The sequence below is a fragment of the Bemisia tabaci genome, chromosome 5, assembly GCF_918797505.1.
Source record: "Bemisia tabaci chromosome 5, PGI_BMITA_v3".
Classification (NCBI taxonomy): domain Eukaryota; kingdom Metazoa; phylum Arthropoda; class Insecta; order Hemiptera; family Aleyrodidae; genus Bemisia; species Bemisia tabaci.
Genome location: NC_092797.1, coordinates 35,922,032 through 35,937,838, shown reverse-complemented (window position 1 = coordinate 35,937,838; position 15,807 = coordinate 35,922,032). Strand labels below are relative to the sequence as shown.

At 38.4% G+C, this 15,807-nt stretch overlaps 1 protein-coding gene across 5 annotated transcripts in view; it reads right to left on the bottom strand.

Annotated features, from left to right (window-relative positions):
• Positions 1-15,807, bottom strand: part of unc-13-4A (BAI1 associated protein 3) — a 232,930-nt gene that overhangs the window by 50,955 nt on the left and 166,168 nt on the right. For all 5 annotated transcript variants that reach the window (XM_072300628.1, XM_072300627.1, XM_072300630.1 and 2 more), the window contains 3 exons: positions 5,627-5,798; positions 4,848-5,015; positions 1,629-1,695 (listed from right to left, as the gene is read on the bottom strand). In XM_072300628.1, coding sequence (XP_072156729.1) covers positions 1,629-1,695; positions 4,848-5,015; positions 5,627-5,798 — 407 coding nt within the window. The remainder of the gene's footprint in view (positions 1-1,628; positions 1,696-4,847; positions 5,016-5,626; positions 5,799-15,807) is intronic.

The following is a 15,807-nucleotide window of genomic DNA, read 5'->3' as shown; positions in this document are numbered from 1 at the left end:
GTTTATGATAAACGTACTCATAGAGAGAATTTCAAATTGTTCAATACAGCGGAAAAAACAATTTGGAGTGAAATGAAAAAAATTTGATTGTTTTTGATGCTATTCATCTTTTGATAAGGTAACGCAAGGTTTTTACAGGTTTCCTCAGCACTTTAGGTTAAAATTTCAAACCGAAATTCGCATTATTATTGATTTTATGAGCGTTTGAAATGCAAATTCGTAAGGCTAACAACGGTGCCAATCAATTATAACTTTTCTCGAGTTTTTTCGATATAACTTTTCTTCACAGGAAAAAGTGTTAGGGGTTATCCCCCAAAAATTTGTGGCACCACCCCAGTTTGTTGGATGATATGGGCATTTATGATATATTGTGGTGGTGCCGCAACTCAAGTTGGGGTAGTGCCGCACCATTTGGGACAGTTACCTCATTTATTGGGGTTTTACCATCATTAATTGGGGTACTGCCAAAATTAATTGGAAATGTCCATATCATCCAAACACATCCCTTTTTCCGTGTCAAATGCTCCATATTTCGTCTAAATTTTAAATTGCTGTCAAAGAATCTTATTTTGAAGTTCTTGGGTGTTTTTTGCGCCAAATGCTACGGAATCCACCCCTCTAACTGTAAGCTTTATTATAAAGTTATCATACACAGATAGGCTTCGGTGAGATTTCAGGATGAACATCTGTCTTTAAATTCAATAGTTCTCTAGCTTAAAGATCATGGCAAGGATAGGCTGAAAACTCTGGATGCTTTGCGAGCGCGTTCACCATAAAACCGGGGCCAAAGCCTCTACGATGAGCTGAGTTGCGTCTAAACTCTTCACATGGGCTTAGATCCGTGTCTGTCATGCTGTGGCGAGGCTGTGGCTATGGAGAAGGTATGGAATCGTCTTTGAGGTGAACTAATAATGTGGAGCAGCACAGCGTGTTGCGACGCCGGTGACAGCTGGAGGGATATTTATCAATTCCGTGTGCTTGATAAGCTCACGTGCGGATGAACTCTCAGAGGAAGAATTATGACGCTTCGATTGACTGTTTTATTAAATGGAGGCGATGGGGTATTTAGAAGAGTATCTGGACAGCGCTGGGCAAGATCAGTCATATCTAGATGGAGATTTTCATAAAACATCCTATCCGTCCAGCCTTCAGAGGAGGAATTCGGGTTTCATAAACGGAAATTAGAGGTAGGGGCTCCGCTCCCGGCTCAGTTCCAACTTTGACATTTCCAATTAATTGTGATAGCATACCCCAATTAATCCTGCCTGGTAGTACCCCAAAAAGCCAGGTTACCAACCAAAATGTTGCAGTACTATACCAAAATCGATTGAAAATGTCCATAAAATCTGACAAATTAAGGTAGTACCACAATTTTGAGCTAAAAATAGCTTTATTTTGGCTGTTTCTGCGAAAAACTTGAGAGGATCCAATCCTGGAAACTAACTACCACTCCTCCTTAAAATTAAGGGGACTACTTATTAATATGTAATTTTGCCCAAAATATTTGACACCACACTTTTTCTAATTCGCGTGAATTTTTCTAATAGGATAAAACAGGCGGTATGCTAAAATCAATACAGAATTATTTAACATTAAAAATTGTAAGTAATCAAACAATCTAAACTTACCGTTTGCATCTTTCGCTTCCAGATTTTCTGCTTCGATCACGACTACATTCAGAACGATTATGGGTGGCTAGAAAAGAGAATAAAAGAAAGAAAATCTTAATCGCCAATAGGAGAAACCTCTGTCATACGATGGTTTCATCGGTAAGAAATATAGGACTGAAAGCATGCACCTTTTCCATCATAAACATATTTTCAAGGAGAGATCGATGGATGATGGATGAAATTTTTCATCCGGGTGGAGACGCGGTGACCGCAGCGCAGCGCGGCTTGATGCCCGCAATTGTGTCTATTCATTTTCGATAGGGACTCGTTGGGATCAGTGGAGTGGCGTGTTTTGCGATATATCGATTGATCGGACATTTAAACCTATGGAAAAGTATCGACCTGGGTGTAACCTGGGTGTTCGCAGCGAACACCTCATACTAATCGATTATTCACCACAGCTTCAAATGGGAAAATATCGATGGATCGCAAAGCACGCCACGCCACTGAGGGATTCGCTCCTCCTCGTCCATTTTCCTCTTTTCATCTTTGGAAAATTCTGTCAGGAAAAACCTATATTCAACCGTCCACGGGATAAGGGACCTGGGTCTACGGCAATGTTGCCATATGATGCTGGAAAATTAGCACTTTCTTCCATTTAAATCCAGCCAAGTAAAATAGCCTCATTTAAGTGTACAACATATATATAGCAACTGCAGTCTACGGAAGTGCCATTTTTGTCGAGTTAGTTCGGAAAATCGAATTTTAAGATTTTGATGGTGAACTCTCTCTGGGGCCTTAAAGGATAAGGTGCGAACGGATTAGTTCGTGATTTTGCCATCAGAGAGGGCGAATAGTGTTGTAAAGATGCGTTGTGTTCCAACAATTTTATGTTCTAAACGGTTTATGGAATTCAAAATAACTATCTCATAAATACGTTTTTTGGATTGCAAACTTCGAATAGCAAGACATTCCTGCGTACATTGGTGTCAACAAGTTGGTTTTAAATTTTTGTGAACTGAGATCCCGTCGCCCGTGCTGCCGTGCTAAGGAAAAACGCCGTATGAACCTTCAGACGTTGCCGAATTTCCTTCGATGAAAACCGAATTTACTGGGAAAAGGGTAAATATTTTCCCCCAAAATTTTCAGACAATTTTCTACGCACTTTAATCTAAAATATCTGAAAATGTCAAGGAAAAATATGCTTGAATTGCGTCAAAAATACACGTTTTTTCAAGGGAAATTTGGCAACTCTCGAATGTTTATACGGCGTTCTTCTTTAATACGGCAGTACGGGAAAACGCCGTAGGAGCCTTTAGAAGCTGCCATATTTCCTTCAATAAAACTCGAATTTACTCGGAAAATTATGAATGTTTTCTTCAAAGTTTACGGACAATTTAATGCGCAATTTCACCCAAAATGCCTGAAAATTTCAAGGAATGCATGACTTTCTCAGGCATACATGTTTCACCCGGGTGAATTTGGCAGCTCTCAATTGTTCATACGGCGCTTTTCCTTAGCACGGCCGCGTAGATGATCGCGTATAAGTATTCGAATGCACTGATGAGACTACTTTATGACGTCATCAAAATCGGAGCTCCATCTTTACCGTTTGAAATCGACTGAAACAACGGTTACTTTTACCGGTAATTTTCAGACTGAAGAGGTTCCGGAGATTGTCAATCAAGAATTCGTTTAGATGAATATCAAAAATAGGGAAAGGAGCATAAGTTCGTCACGTAACAAGATGAAATGGATACTCTCTCTCGTCAAAATTTCACCGAAGAAGAGGAACTTTTGAAGGCGCCAAGAAATTCGCCGGTGCAAATAATTAACTTACCAGAGAGGGATGGTTGAATTTGATTAAAAGCGATTAAGCTAAGTAAAGGCAATGAGTTCAATTAAATTGGTAAACCCGGGGAGTGGATGTTTACGGTCTCGACTCAAAGTTAACATTGAATAAGAGAGGCATAAAGCCTGAGTTATATGAAACTCGAAAGAGATAGGTAGAGCTATTATTTACGAGCTAAATTAACAGGTTCATAAGCGAGTATTTGGGCCGAGGATCCTTTGGGTCCAATTAAAAAGTTCAAACTTGTACCTCCACAGCAATCTTTAATAAAGCCACCAGATAAACCGGAGATGAGAAGTAAATTTACACTTTTCCTATGTACTTGTATCTGTCGGGAGAGATTCCTCAGAGTCCCACAATCTATTTAAGTTATCTGAATACAAAATTCTACACCTCTCTCTGAAGATTTCATTAATGATCTTAACTAGTTGATAGAGAAGAAGTATAGCGACGGTGTAAGTCGGCAATCACATAACTCGGTTTGCGACGTTGCAGACTTCCTGTCATATTTTATTTTTTAAACAGAAAACTACTCAACGGCAATTCTTTAAAACTGCCATGATTTCCTTCTCTGTGTGATGAAAATTCTGCAAAAACTTCAAGGAATGACGTCGATTTGTTCTCCTTTAAAAAAATAACATAGGGGCGGAGATTTTTAGACACCGCAAACGAGATTGCCGACTTACACCGTCGATAGGCTGTTAGATTTTGACATGTTATAGCAACATGGTGCCAAACAATTGTGAGCTTCTCTCCGCAAGACCTCGAGTTAGGTTAGGCTAGGTATACTATAAGTATTTTATCTCAGAATTTAGTAACTTGGGATTTCGTATTTCTCCTTTTAAACTTTTGATTCAAATTGAGTGATAGATTACTTAAAAGTCCTGAGAGTAGGAAAAAGCAGTTTAGCTGTGGCATCTAGTAATTTTTACAGTTAGCGAAGTATCAATCAATGTGTATTTTATTAATGTAGTATTTGATCATCCCTTAGCAAAGGGACCGTGGTCTAGAAAAACTTAAAATTGAGAGATTCATACCGGGGCATGATTGAGTATTCTACAAAGATTTTGAAACGAAAAACTACCAAAAACGTCGGACCAACTTGAATACTATGGCGGTTAGAAGGTTGCAGTTCAAGAAACGCAGTTTTGAAGAATACCGATTCAGATTATGAATTTGGCACGTAGAGGGTTTATTACAGTTGTCAGATGAAAATGCAAACATGCACACGTCTATTCCCACAAAAATTAACTAAATTGCACGCAGTTTATTCTATGAGAGAGAGAAACAAAAGTAGCATGCTGTTGAAGCGCGCGGATCATATAAATATATATGTAGTTGCACGCTTTTAGCTACGATTTTATCAATGAATAGCGGGTACAAACCTTTTCTTCCGAGGCAATGGCCATATACCTTCGATGCTGTTCATTCGTGATCCCAAAAGCCTTCTGAGCATATTGATAAAGCTCCTCTTTGTAATAGGAGTAAGGTCCACTAGATGCTCCAACTTTATTCGTGATCGTGTACAGCACTTCAATGTATAACTGCTCCAACTACAGAAAAATGTAAACAAATAAGTCCTTTTATCGGAAAATATACGAATTATAATAAATTTCTATTTTCAACCGACTCTTCACACTTACTGTCATTCTATTAATTCTTTTCATCTCTTGTTATTATTTTGTGTTAAAAAATTATTCTGAATCGAAACACAACCTAAAATTGGGGCAAAATGAACAGGAAGATTATTTAGTTTGTTTTAATATCGAGGACTTTTTCGGTGAAAGGGCGTATGAGGCCCTTAATACTGCTAAGATTGTGTAATTTTTTATAGCATTTGCGAAAGATGAAATTCATTCACAGTCGACTTACTCCTTTACAGTAATGAGGAAAAACCTCGGAGCAGATTCAGGAAAAAATTCATGGCAGAACTTTCGGATAAGTTACTTATAAACTGAGCTACGTTCACCATCTCTGCAGTACTGAGAGTCTCATACGACCTTTTAACGGAACATGCCTCCATTATTTAAATAATTCTAAATTTTCTTTCACAGTATGGTTTCATCTGAGAAACAAGTTACGTATGTCTATTGTTCACTGTTTTTTTTATAAAAAAAAAATTATCATTAATGCTTGAAATGAAAAGTGTGCGAGATTATTTTACCTCTTTGGAGGAAATCCTGCGCGGCGATGGTGGTATGACACCTAATACTAGTTCATCTGGAATCGGCTTCTCCTCCTCTGCTACGTCCTGAATTGCCATTAATCGCCTATTTTCTAACTTCCATATTAGAGAAGTGTATTTCTCGAAAAATTGTCCATCAGTCTCTTGAACCCTTTGGGCAAAATATAAAAATATGTTTTTTATTACGAGATACATATAAGAAACTGTAAAATAAGCGAGGTTATATCAATGTGCATTATATTATGAAATATTGCAAATGTACATATGCAATGTATGTATAATGTATGTATATGAATATATGCAAATATTATGAAATATTGAGCCTCAATATGCTCAATATTGATGCCATCACTGGAAAAAAACACATTGGATCTAGAGTCCAGACTCTTGGAAACATTGAAAAGAAAAAGGATTCTTGATTCAATCAGATTTGAGCTTAAATCAAAAAGAAATCCGCTTAAATTAAGAGGCTAAATTCTTGATTTAAGCCTAAATCTGATTGAATCAAGAATATTTTTTCTTGTCGATGTTTTTAAGAGTCTGGACTCTAGGTCCAATGTGGTTTTTTTCCAGTGATTTTAATAAAAGTACACACTCCCCATTGCAGTGATTATAAATTGACAGTGAAACTGCAAAAATGCGTATCTCGGTTGCAGTATTTCGAAATCGTAGCTCCTTTCTTATTTTTTAAAAAGGGACAAAACCAACGTCATTGGTTGATTTTCATTTACATATGTTATTCTTTATAATATTCTTTATAAAGAGAATTAAGAAACGTTATTGAAATTTTCAAAAAATTATTTCTAGTAGTTTTCCACGCAGAAAATAAAGTATGAAAGGAAGTCTGAAACGCCGTAAACGGGATACGCATTTCTGCATTTTCACCATCGATATCGTCCGCTCATAATTTTTCACAGGGCGAAAAACATGGCGGCTCCTTTTGTTTTTAAACAAAGCAAAAAGTTAGGAAAAAAGAGAAATAGGCTTATCGTCTCAATGAACTTCGTTCATCGTAGAATATTCATTAAATTTTATTTATCTATGTTTTTCCCATTTTCAATCCTCTTCATCTCTGTGCTTCAACTTCCCGTTTCACAATGCAAATGCATCTGGCTAAAATCCAAGTTTACCCACGGGTTGCTTGACTTGGCAGTCTTACAATTACATCAAGACTCCGATTGATAAAAGTTCACCTTCTCGTTCATTAAAACTTTGAGATTCTTCTTTTGACTCCTCTTTGACGGGGGTTTTTTTTTATTTACCTTTTTCCTCTAAAGAGGGAGGCAATAACAAGATAACGAGCAATCTAAAAATATCATCTGATGCAAAGTGGTAGCTTCCTCGCAGGAGATTTAGTAAACGAAAAAAACAACATAGTGCAGTTTTATTTTTATCATCCTTTGAAGCACTGACACGGAGCCTTCATTAAAATTGATAATGAAATTACAAAGAATGAAAACTAATATTTCATTTATTATCATAGTGCCTTACTATAAGAAAACGCTTTATGGACATTCCAATATTGTTATCTTGAGATAAGTTATTAATATTTTTCTTTGAGATTTTCAGAAACATCGGATTTAATTGTGATTAAAATTCTCTGGAAAAATCCAGAAATAGAAAAGAGAATCTGCTAGACAATTTCTTTTTTAACAGAGGAAATTTAACCATATTTTAATTTATACGCGACGTAATTTATTAAAGGAAAACGATGATTTCCTAAGGGCATAACATACTTTGATATCAACAGTTAATTATGTTCTCAGCGCCTATGTTCATTAAACAGAGAACACTAATTACTCGACATGGACCAAGTAGAACTCAATTACCATCATCCATCAATAAAATATTTGGATACATTTTGAAAATTAATTGGATTCTTTTCAAAAATAGGACGAACCGTGAAACCACGCAAGGCAAAAGTGCCGAAGTCGGTCTCAACCTTCTACCGTCCTCGATCTCGGTAACGGCTCGTAAAAGAGTGCTACGTTTTGAGTGCGAGTGCAAGAAAAGCCAGAACGCCTTCACTTGTTTCTATAGGCAACACGGACAGTCGCTGAGCACGAATAATTGCATTTCGGCGCGGCGTTACCATCAACGTCGCGCGTCCTAGCGTAGCTTACACCACCTCGCTATGAAAACCCGTCTTTTTAACACTCGAGTGTAAATGTCACCCTCCATTCATAATAAATCTACTTTTGAGGAGTGCCATTTATGATTCTCCTTAAAATTTTTAGATATTTTAAATCAACCTCAAAAGCTTCCTTGACTTTACGGATTCGGATTCAGTTTGCAGTCCTACACTGGAAACGAAAAACACATTGGATCTAGAGTCCAAACTCTTGAGAACATTGACAAGAAAAAACACTTTTGATTCAATCGGATTTTTGCTTGAATAAAAACGAAATCCACTTAAAGTAAGAGGCTTTGTTCCTGATTTAAGCTTAAATCTGATTGAATCAAGAGTACTTTTTCTTTTCGATGTTTTTAAGAGTCTGGACTCTAGATCCAATGTCGTTTTTTTCCAGTGTAGTGAAAAATAAACATTACTATAAGTTGGTACTTTGATAAGATATTATTTCAAAAATAGGAAAAATGTGAGGATAGGTACGTCTGCAGGTGTCTGTAAGAAAGTCCAGAACATTTTTAATGAATTAGCGTTGAGTGTCCTTAACGGCGGGAGTCTCAAAACTATTCAAAGATAGTCCTCAACGTGGCCCTACTTTTCAAAAATGTTTGAACGAGTAAAATAGAATTTTATTAGATGAGACAGTGGGTTAAATTAAGAGAATACGGCCGCGCTAAGTGAAAAGGCCGTATGAGCATTCAAATGTTGCCGATTTTTTTTGTTGAAAATATTAATTTTTGAAGAAATTTATGAATATTATTCCTCGAAATTTCCAGACTTTTTAGATCGAATTATGAGCGAAATCTTGTGAAAAATCGGAGGAGAGGTATTCAAAAATTTACCTGAAAATTCGCGATTTGTCGAAGGAATCTTGGCAACACCTGATGGCTGATACGGCGTTTTTACTCAGCACAGCAGAATAGTGCAGGGTGCTCAGGCAATGAAGAAGAAGAGGGGACTAATTAGTTTTATTACCCTCCTGCACTTTGGGTTCTTTTTTACGGTCCGCCCTTATAACCCCCGTCATTGCCGGTTGAAGATCCGCACACCTCCAATAAAATTGTGCACAGTCACTACCAAGGGAAAACGTTGTATAAACAGTCGAAAGATGTATTCTTATATCATACAAATCTACACGGAAGAAACCTGGTTTTTTCTTGTTCATTTTTCTTTGAAATCATTTTGAAATCCTTTGTTCACTTGCTCCTCGGTTTGACCTAAAATTTCATTTGAAAACACTGGCATATTCCCCTGTGAAGAAATATTTTACCGGAAAAAAGGCATTATTCAAATGTTAATAAGGTATTCTTCTTCAGAAGGGCAATGCTCCTCCTCCTAGGTCGCCTCACTCTTCTTCGACTTAAAATAGTCGTGAGCTAAGCGGGAATGAATTCTATTTCAAACTCGATTTAACTCCCGGTTATTTTTTCTTTTTCTTTTTGTCGTTCTAATTTTTTGAGCCGTAGGTCCTGAGGAGTGAGGACTTAAATGTAAAGAAGGCCGGCGCACAAAGGACCGAGACAATGAGAGAAGTCGGACATGAAAGTTTTGTCTAAAATTGCAAATTTTGATCTTTGATTCGTCTCATCCTATATATTAAAATGCAAAGTTCCGAATCTTGGGGCATTAACTTTGAGAGAACCGCCGGACCGATTTGCGTGATCTTTTTTTTAAATGAAAGCCCCTGAGCTGTAGATTTGCAGGCTGTGATCGTTTTTTCGATTTTCTCAAATTTTCTCCCATAATTTTCTCAAATTTTCTTCGATGCATTAAAACGGAGGTCCGAATCTTAGGACGTTAATTTTGAGAGAACCACCGGACCGATTTGCATGATTTTTGTTTTAAATGAAAGCCTGTGATCTGTAGATTTGCAGGCTGTGATCGTTTTTTCGATTTTTTCAAATTGTCTTACTTTTATCGACGAGTGAAGTTTAGCTGGGCTCAAATTTTCTCCCATTTATTCAGACTAAAGTCCGCATTTTGAGACATTAACTTTGAGAGAACCACCGGACCGATTTGCATGGGGTTTTTTTTTAAATGAAAGCGTCTGATCTGTAGATTTGCAGGCTGTAATTGTTTTTTCGATTTTCTCAAATTTTCTTACTTTTATCGACGAGTAAAGTTCAGCTGTTTCGAGCGGTCATCTGGCCGCTACCTGCTTGCCCGTCCCTAGATACCCCCTCTAGGGTCCCAGCCACCCCTCCCACCACGTTCTTTCGGCTATCTCCGTTTTCTTTCGTATAGCTTTCCTCCCACCAACCTCAAAGAAGGTTTGGATCGCATTGTCGTTCGTCACTCACCACCCACATTCCGTCGCAATCTCTCGGCTACTCCGCTTTACCACTTCTTGATAGGCATCCTGGCGGTTTGACTGACCCTGACTTATTAACTGCAGCGGTGCGCACACGTATTGCTAACAACATGTATTGTTATGGACATTTCATTCTTATTTGTTCTTTTCTCTTTCCAACTTTGTTTCAAATTTGCTTGATACTTCGTTTCTTCCTCTCTCTTTATTTTGTTGGTCGGTCGACTACGTTGATCGGCTTTTTGCTATTGAAAGCACATTAAGACTTCATGGATTTTCAATATCATCCTTTGATCTTCCGGAATTGCTTCCAATTACCTAACCTGAATCTTCAAGGGTCGGAGCCTGACTCTCCTCCCCCTAAAACTATGATTCCATGATTTCTGCCGCTAACCCAGAGCAACATCAAATTATTTCTGAAATAGTTAGTCTCACCCAAAATCCATCTTACACGTGTAATGCAATTTTCATTGATGGTCCAGGAGGATCAGGAAAAACTTTCGTTTAAGAATGTCTTACTGCGTATTGTACAAAGGAAAACATAGACGTCATCTCCGTTGCTTGGACAGGTATCGCCGCATCGTTGCTACCTAACGGTCGGCCGGTTCATAGCAAATTCAAAATTCCTTCGGTTCTGAATGAGAATTCTGTGTCGAGTCTGACGGTTAGCTCAAGAGAGGCTGAGACTATTCGGAAAACAACGATCATTTTTTGGGGTGAAGCTCCCATGGTTATCACGCATGCTCTGGCATGCATCGACCGACTTCTTAGAGAATGGGTAATGATATCCCTTTTCGAGGAAAAATTGTCGTCTAGGGTGATGATTTTAGACAGGTTTTACCCGTTGTTCCGCATGCTTCACCGCAACATTGGTTCAAAATGCAATCAAATTCTCACCACTTTGACCTCTTTTCAAAATCAGAAAACTTACTCAAAATATGAGAACTTTGCAAGACGAAGCGGAGTTTGCAAAATTTTAACTCGAAATAGGTGATGGTGTTTACCTTTTTGCTAAAAAAGGCCATGCCGGAATTCATTGATTTACCGACAAGCAGTATTACTGAAACTGATATTATTACTGAAATTTATGGAAAAGATACCTTCCTCATGTTCGAACGTAGATTTCACAAACTGCGCAATTCTGGCCCCTAAAAATAAGCATTGCAATGAAATTAACGACAAGGTTGTTGAAGTTCTTTCAGGTGTCTCTAAAACGTACTTCAGTGTTAACAGGCTCATTGTAGAGGAAGAGGGAGAGGCTCTCAATTTTTCCCTCGAATTCTTGGACAGTCTTAATCTTAGTGGCTTACCACCGCATAAACTCACACTTTTGGAGGGGGTTTTTGTCATGCTTTTAAGAAACCTCAACGTTTCTAAAGGTTTATCGAATGGTACCCGATTGATCGTCTGGAAACGTTATGAAAATTGTCTTGATTTGCAGGTCATTTCCGGCGAGAAGGCCGGTGAAAGAATTTCACTGCCAAGAATTGATTTGTCACCTGCAGACTCCTCTCTCCCTTTCTCTTTTAAGAGGCGACAATTTCCAATTCGCATTGCGTTCTGCATGACCATCATCAAAGCTAAGGGTCAAACACTGAAGCGAGCCGGCATTTATTTACCCCAAACAGTTTTTGGCCATGGTCAACTATATGTTGCACTCTCACGAGCTACATCGTACAAAAATTTTGAAGTCCAAATTCTTCCCAAAGGCAACTGTACAAAAAACATCGTGCACAAAGAGGTGCTTCGATCTTTTATAAATCCCAAAAGCCTCATAGTCATTAGAAAATTATCAAAAAATAAAAATAAAAAAAAAAATTAAAAAATAACACAAAAAAATGAAAAACTAATAATGCGAGCTTTTTATAACATTTTTCGGTAGAATGGCAGTCTCCACCCTGTAACGCAGAGAGGCAGTTAAATTCCTTGATCTTCTGCCGCAGAATCATCATCATTATTAAATAGATTCAACTAATCGCTCCGATTCCAAATAAGCTACTGCACCACCATTGCTAGCTGTGGAGGGCGCCCGTAGGGCGCCCGGAGCAGCTAGTTTAATTTTAAGAGTCGTTTCCAACAGAAAATTTCACGAGAAAACCAATGGAACCATTTTTAAGATCTCAAAGTTTTGATTTAACAGAGTTATAAGCTTTTAAAGTTTCCAAATTTTGTCCAGCCTCTTACATTGACTCGATCCACAGTGCGGCGTTTCAACTCAAGAGAGACTGAGGAGAGACTCTCCCAGACAGAAACTCTCCCATCCTGCTTGACAATGCCACGAGCAAAAATGGAACAGTTCCGACTGTCATGTGGTGTGGTTTTTGTTCTTTTTAAAGCTGTTTTTTTCCTTCCGATAAAAGTTAACGGGCGGCCTGAAATCCTGGAGCCGAATTGTGTCGGCTCTTTCACGCGGCGACGCAACATTCATCGACGAGTCCAAACTGCCCCATCGACCAATTAGAAGCGCTAAGCTGGGCTTAAGTGCGGTCGAGACTCGTCCTAAGTATATTTAAGTACGGTGGAAGGAGCGACGAAATTCAGCCTCTGGGCTTAAATATGAGATATCAACATGGTAGTATCAACACTGAATGTGATTTGTAATTTGGATTCGAACAGTACGTATATTTTGGAAAAATTACCATCCTCAGTACTTTCTCACGACCGCTTACATCTTAATTGGACCTACTCCTGCGAACAGAAGTATGTTTAAATTGATAAAATCACAAGAAAATATGAGGCACGAGAATCCAATTCATGTGGCTTCTTTTTATTTAATTAATTTTGCTAATCATTGTGTTTTGCATAAATACGCCCAATTTTATGAATATCAGCAGCATTATTGTGAAAGTTTACATGAACCATCGCACCAACGGTTCAAATTTCATCAACTGAAAAGTAACGCACCGGTGATTTTATAGGATCAATAATTGATAAAAATTCTATCATATGTGATTAATCCTCTATTAACTGAGTGATTAGTGCTCACGCCCAAAATACTGGCATAAGAGAGATCTGTATGTGTTAAGAACAAGCAAAAACTTCTTTTTAAACTTGATAATTTAACCAACTGCCTGTGAGCTGTTGACAAAACGCCTCATGGAAATTCTTAAAAATTTTAAGCAATTTTGCGGAAGCTCTTCTTCATTATGAAACGTTTTTAAAAAGTAAAAATTCGCGAAACAGATCACTACTTGGAAAGAGCTGACGCAGTGGGTCAATTTTGAACTATCAAAAAAGGATGATTTTGGGAAACTGAATGAGTAATGATATTAACAAGAGAGGCCGTGAGTCGAGAAATGGCTCCTTAGAGGTAATGAGATGAATTCAGGATACAAGTGACGGGTTTAATTAAAAACACGAAGTGAAAAGCGAACACTTTTATGCAACTAACTCGCTGATTCTGAAACTTCTTCCAGAGCTCCTGCACCTCTTTCGTTCAAGTTCCTTCGTTGTAAGGGAGACTGCTCGGGCGTTGAGGTGGGTTGAGGGATCCGGCGGGTAGGGAGACGGGGGCCGCGGGGGTGGATAAATATGCTAAGAACAGTAATTAGTCTTTAAGTGGAAAAAATCTAAAGTTTCCCTTTTAATCGCCCGAAGTTTGCCCACGTCGTCTCAGCGGAGTTTTCGGAAATTGAGATGATGGGAAAAGTGCGGAAGAAAGAGAGAAATTAAAATCTTCTTCTTCGCAATAACTAAGTTTGTGAATTAAAACGGGAATAGGTAGCTGTCTCTGGACTTGAAAAGACACCTGGCAGAAGTCGAATTTTGGATTGAAGCAGTTTTACGTGACTTTTGTGGTAGGTTCTTTTTTTTTTTTTTTTTTTTTTTTCAAGGAGCTCTAAGAGAAGGAATCTTCAACAGCCTCAAAAAATGTTGCAGATTGTTTATTTCGGGTCAAATATTTGACCGCTGAAATGCACAGAGAAGAAACAAGACGGTGGCAATTCCAGGCATATTGGATTCCGTTGATGGCGTAGGTAGACGCTTTTTTTTCATAGATTTTCTTGTGAACGGTGTGTATATTTTATAGGAAGTGTTCGAAATTGAGATTTGAGATGAACTGAGAAAAGAATAAACATTAGATCGTTCGTTTCTTGTACTTTGAATTTCGGATTTTACTGAAATTTTGACGCCATATTGTACCTACCTATACGTCACGGGGTAGACAAATCCTCAAATGCGACCACCTCCTTTTTTCTCTATGACAGAACTAAGCCTGCTGTAGATCTCTGGAGCTTTCAGAACGATTTTAGGTGTTACTTTTATGCGTTCTCGCATACATATACATGCATAAACATACACATGTACACCTCAAATAAACGCATTTACCAACCGACTACACATAAAATTTGAATACAGCTTCAAAGGCTGCTGGTCCCAAAAATAACCACGTGAATCCGAATCATCGGGTCCGAAAGCCTATTGACGAGAGCCGTACGATAAATGAACCTTCGCTTCAAACCGTTTCCACTTCAACGATTCTACTTAATACATTCGCGTCATACACCGCATTCAACTTACCCCTGAATGAAATTTTGAGAAGGGCATACCTCATTGCATAACATACCGAAAATTATGCAATATTCAGCTTCTCTAGCCGAATTAAAAGCTCAGATCGTGATTAAGTATATGATTGCGGAAATATTTTGAATTCTGAAAGAGGACCCAACTCGGGCTGTACTAGTTTTTGCCGAATGACACGTTTTTCTTCAAGGGCATTTGACTTGCATTCATACTGGTCTTTTACAGGAGCTTTTCATTTGTAAGAAATGAACTAAAAAATTCAGAAAGAGCAAACATAAATGTGGTTCAATAATTTTAACTTCCGCCGCCGTGCCGCGCTGACCACACTGTGTTTGGCGCAATGCGTGAAGTATTCATGTAGTCTTGTAGGCACTGTGCGTTCCACGCCGCGCCGCGCTGACCACCGTTGACCGTACTGTGTTTGACGCAATGCGTGAAGTATTCATGCAGTCTCGCAGGCGCTAATATGTGTTACATGCTGACCGCCGCGCCAAGGGCTTCTCCTTTTCATCTCAAGTCCTCGTCATCATTTCTCTCTGCGCCGCGCCGCTCCAAGCCAAATTACGTGTTTGGTTTCTCTCTTAAATCAACTAATTAAAGGCGCGCAGTTTTTTGTACCACCGAAATACGACAAAATTAGAAATTAATGAACTCTCAGGAAATGAGAGATTTCATCACCTTTTCTAGTTTGTAATTTTTTTCTGAATCCGATTTATTTGTACCTGCATTTAAAAAAATTGCAAAATTTGCCGCCTCCTAATTTTGCCGCCATGGACCGCGGCCTATGTGGCTACCCCCTTAATCCGGCCCTGCCCATTATGCTGCCAATTAATGATTTATTTACTTATAATGCCCTGAGTATTGTAATTCATGAGCCACTCTCTGATTGACTCATATCAGTTTTAGGCTTGCCACGGGGATCTTAAGGACCAATGTAAACAAACCGAATCAAGAGGAATTTGTGTAATCACTTGTTTGAAAAATAAATGAAAATCACACAAAAAAAGTAATTTTTGGAAAAAATATCCTGGAAAGTTTGTTCAGAACCCAATGCGGGGTTGAAAATTAGAAAATCCGTATCACGTGTATTGCCTCATCACCATCCTTTTTGCTAACCTTGGCCCACAAATAAGAGCGGAGGGGCAACCACGAAAGCCTTAAACTTGCCGACCAATCAGAGAACAGCACAATTTTCCTAGT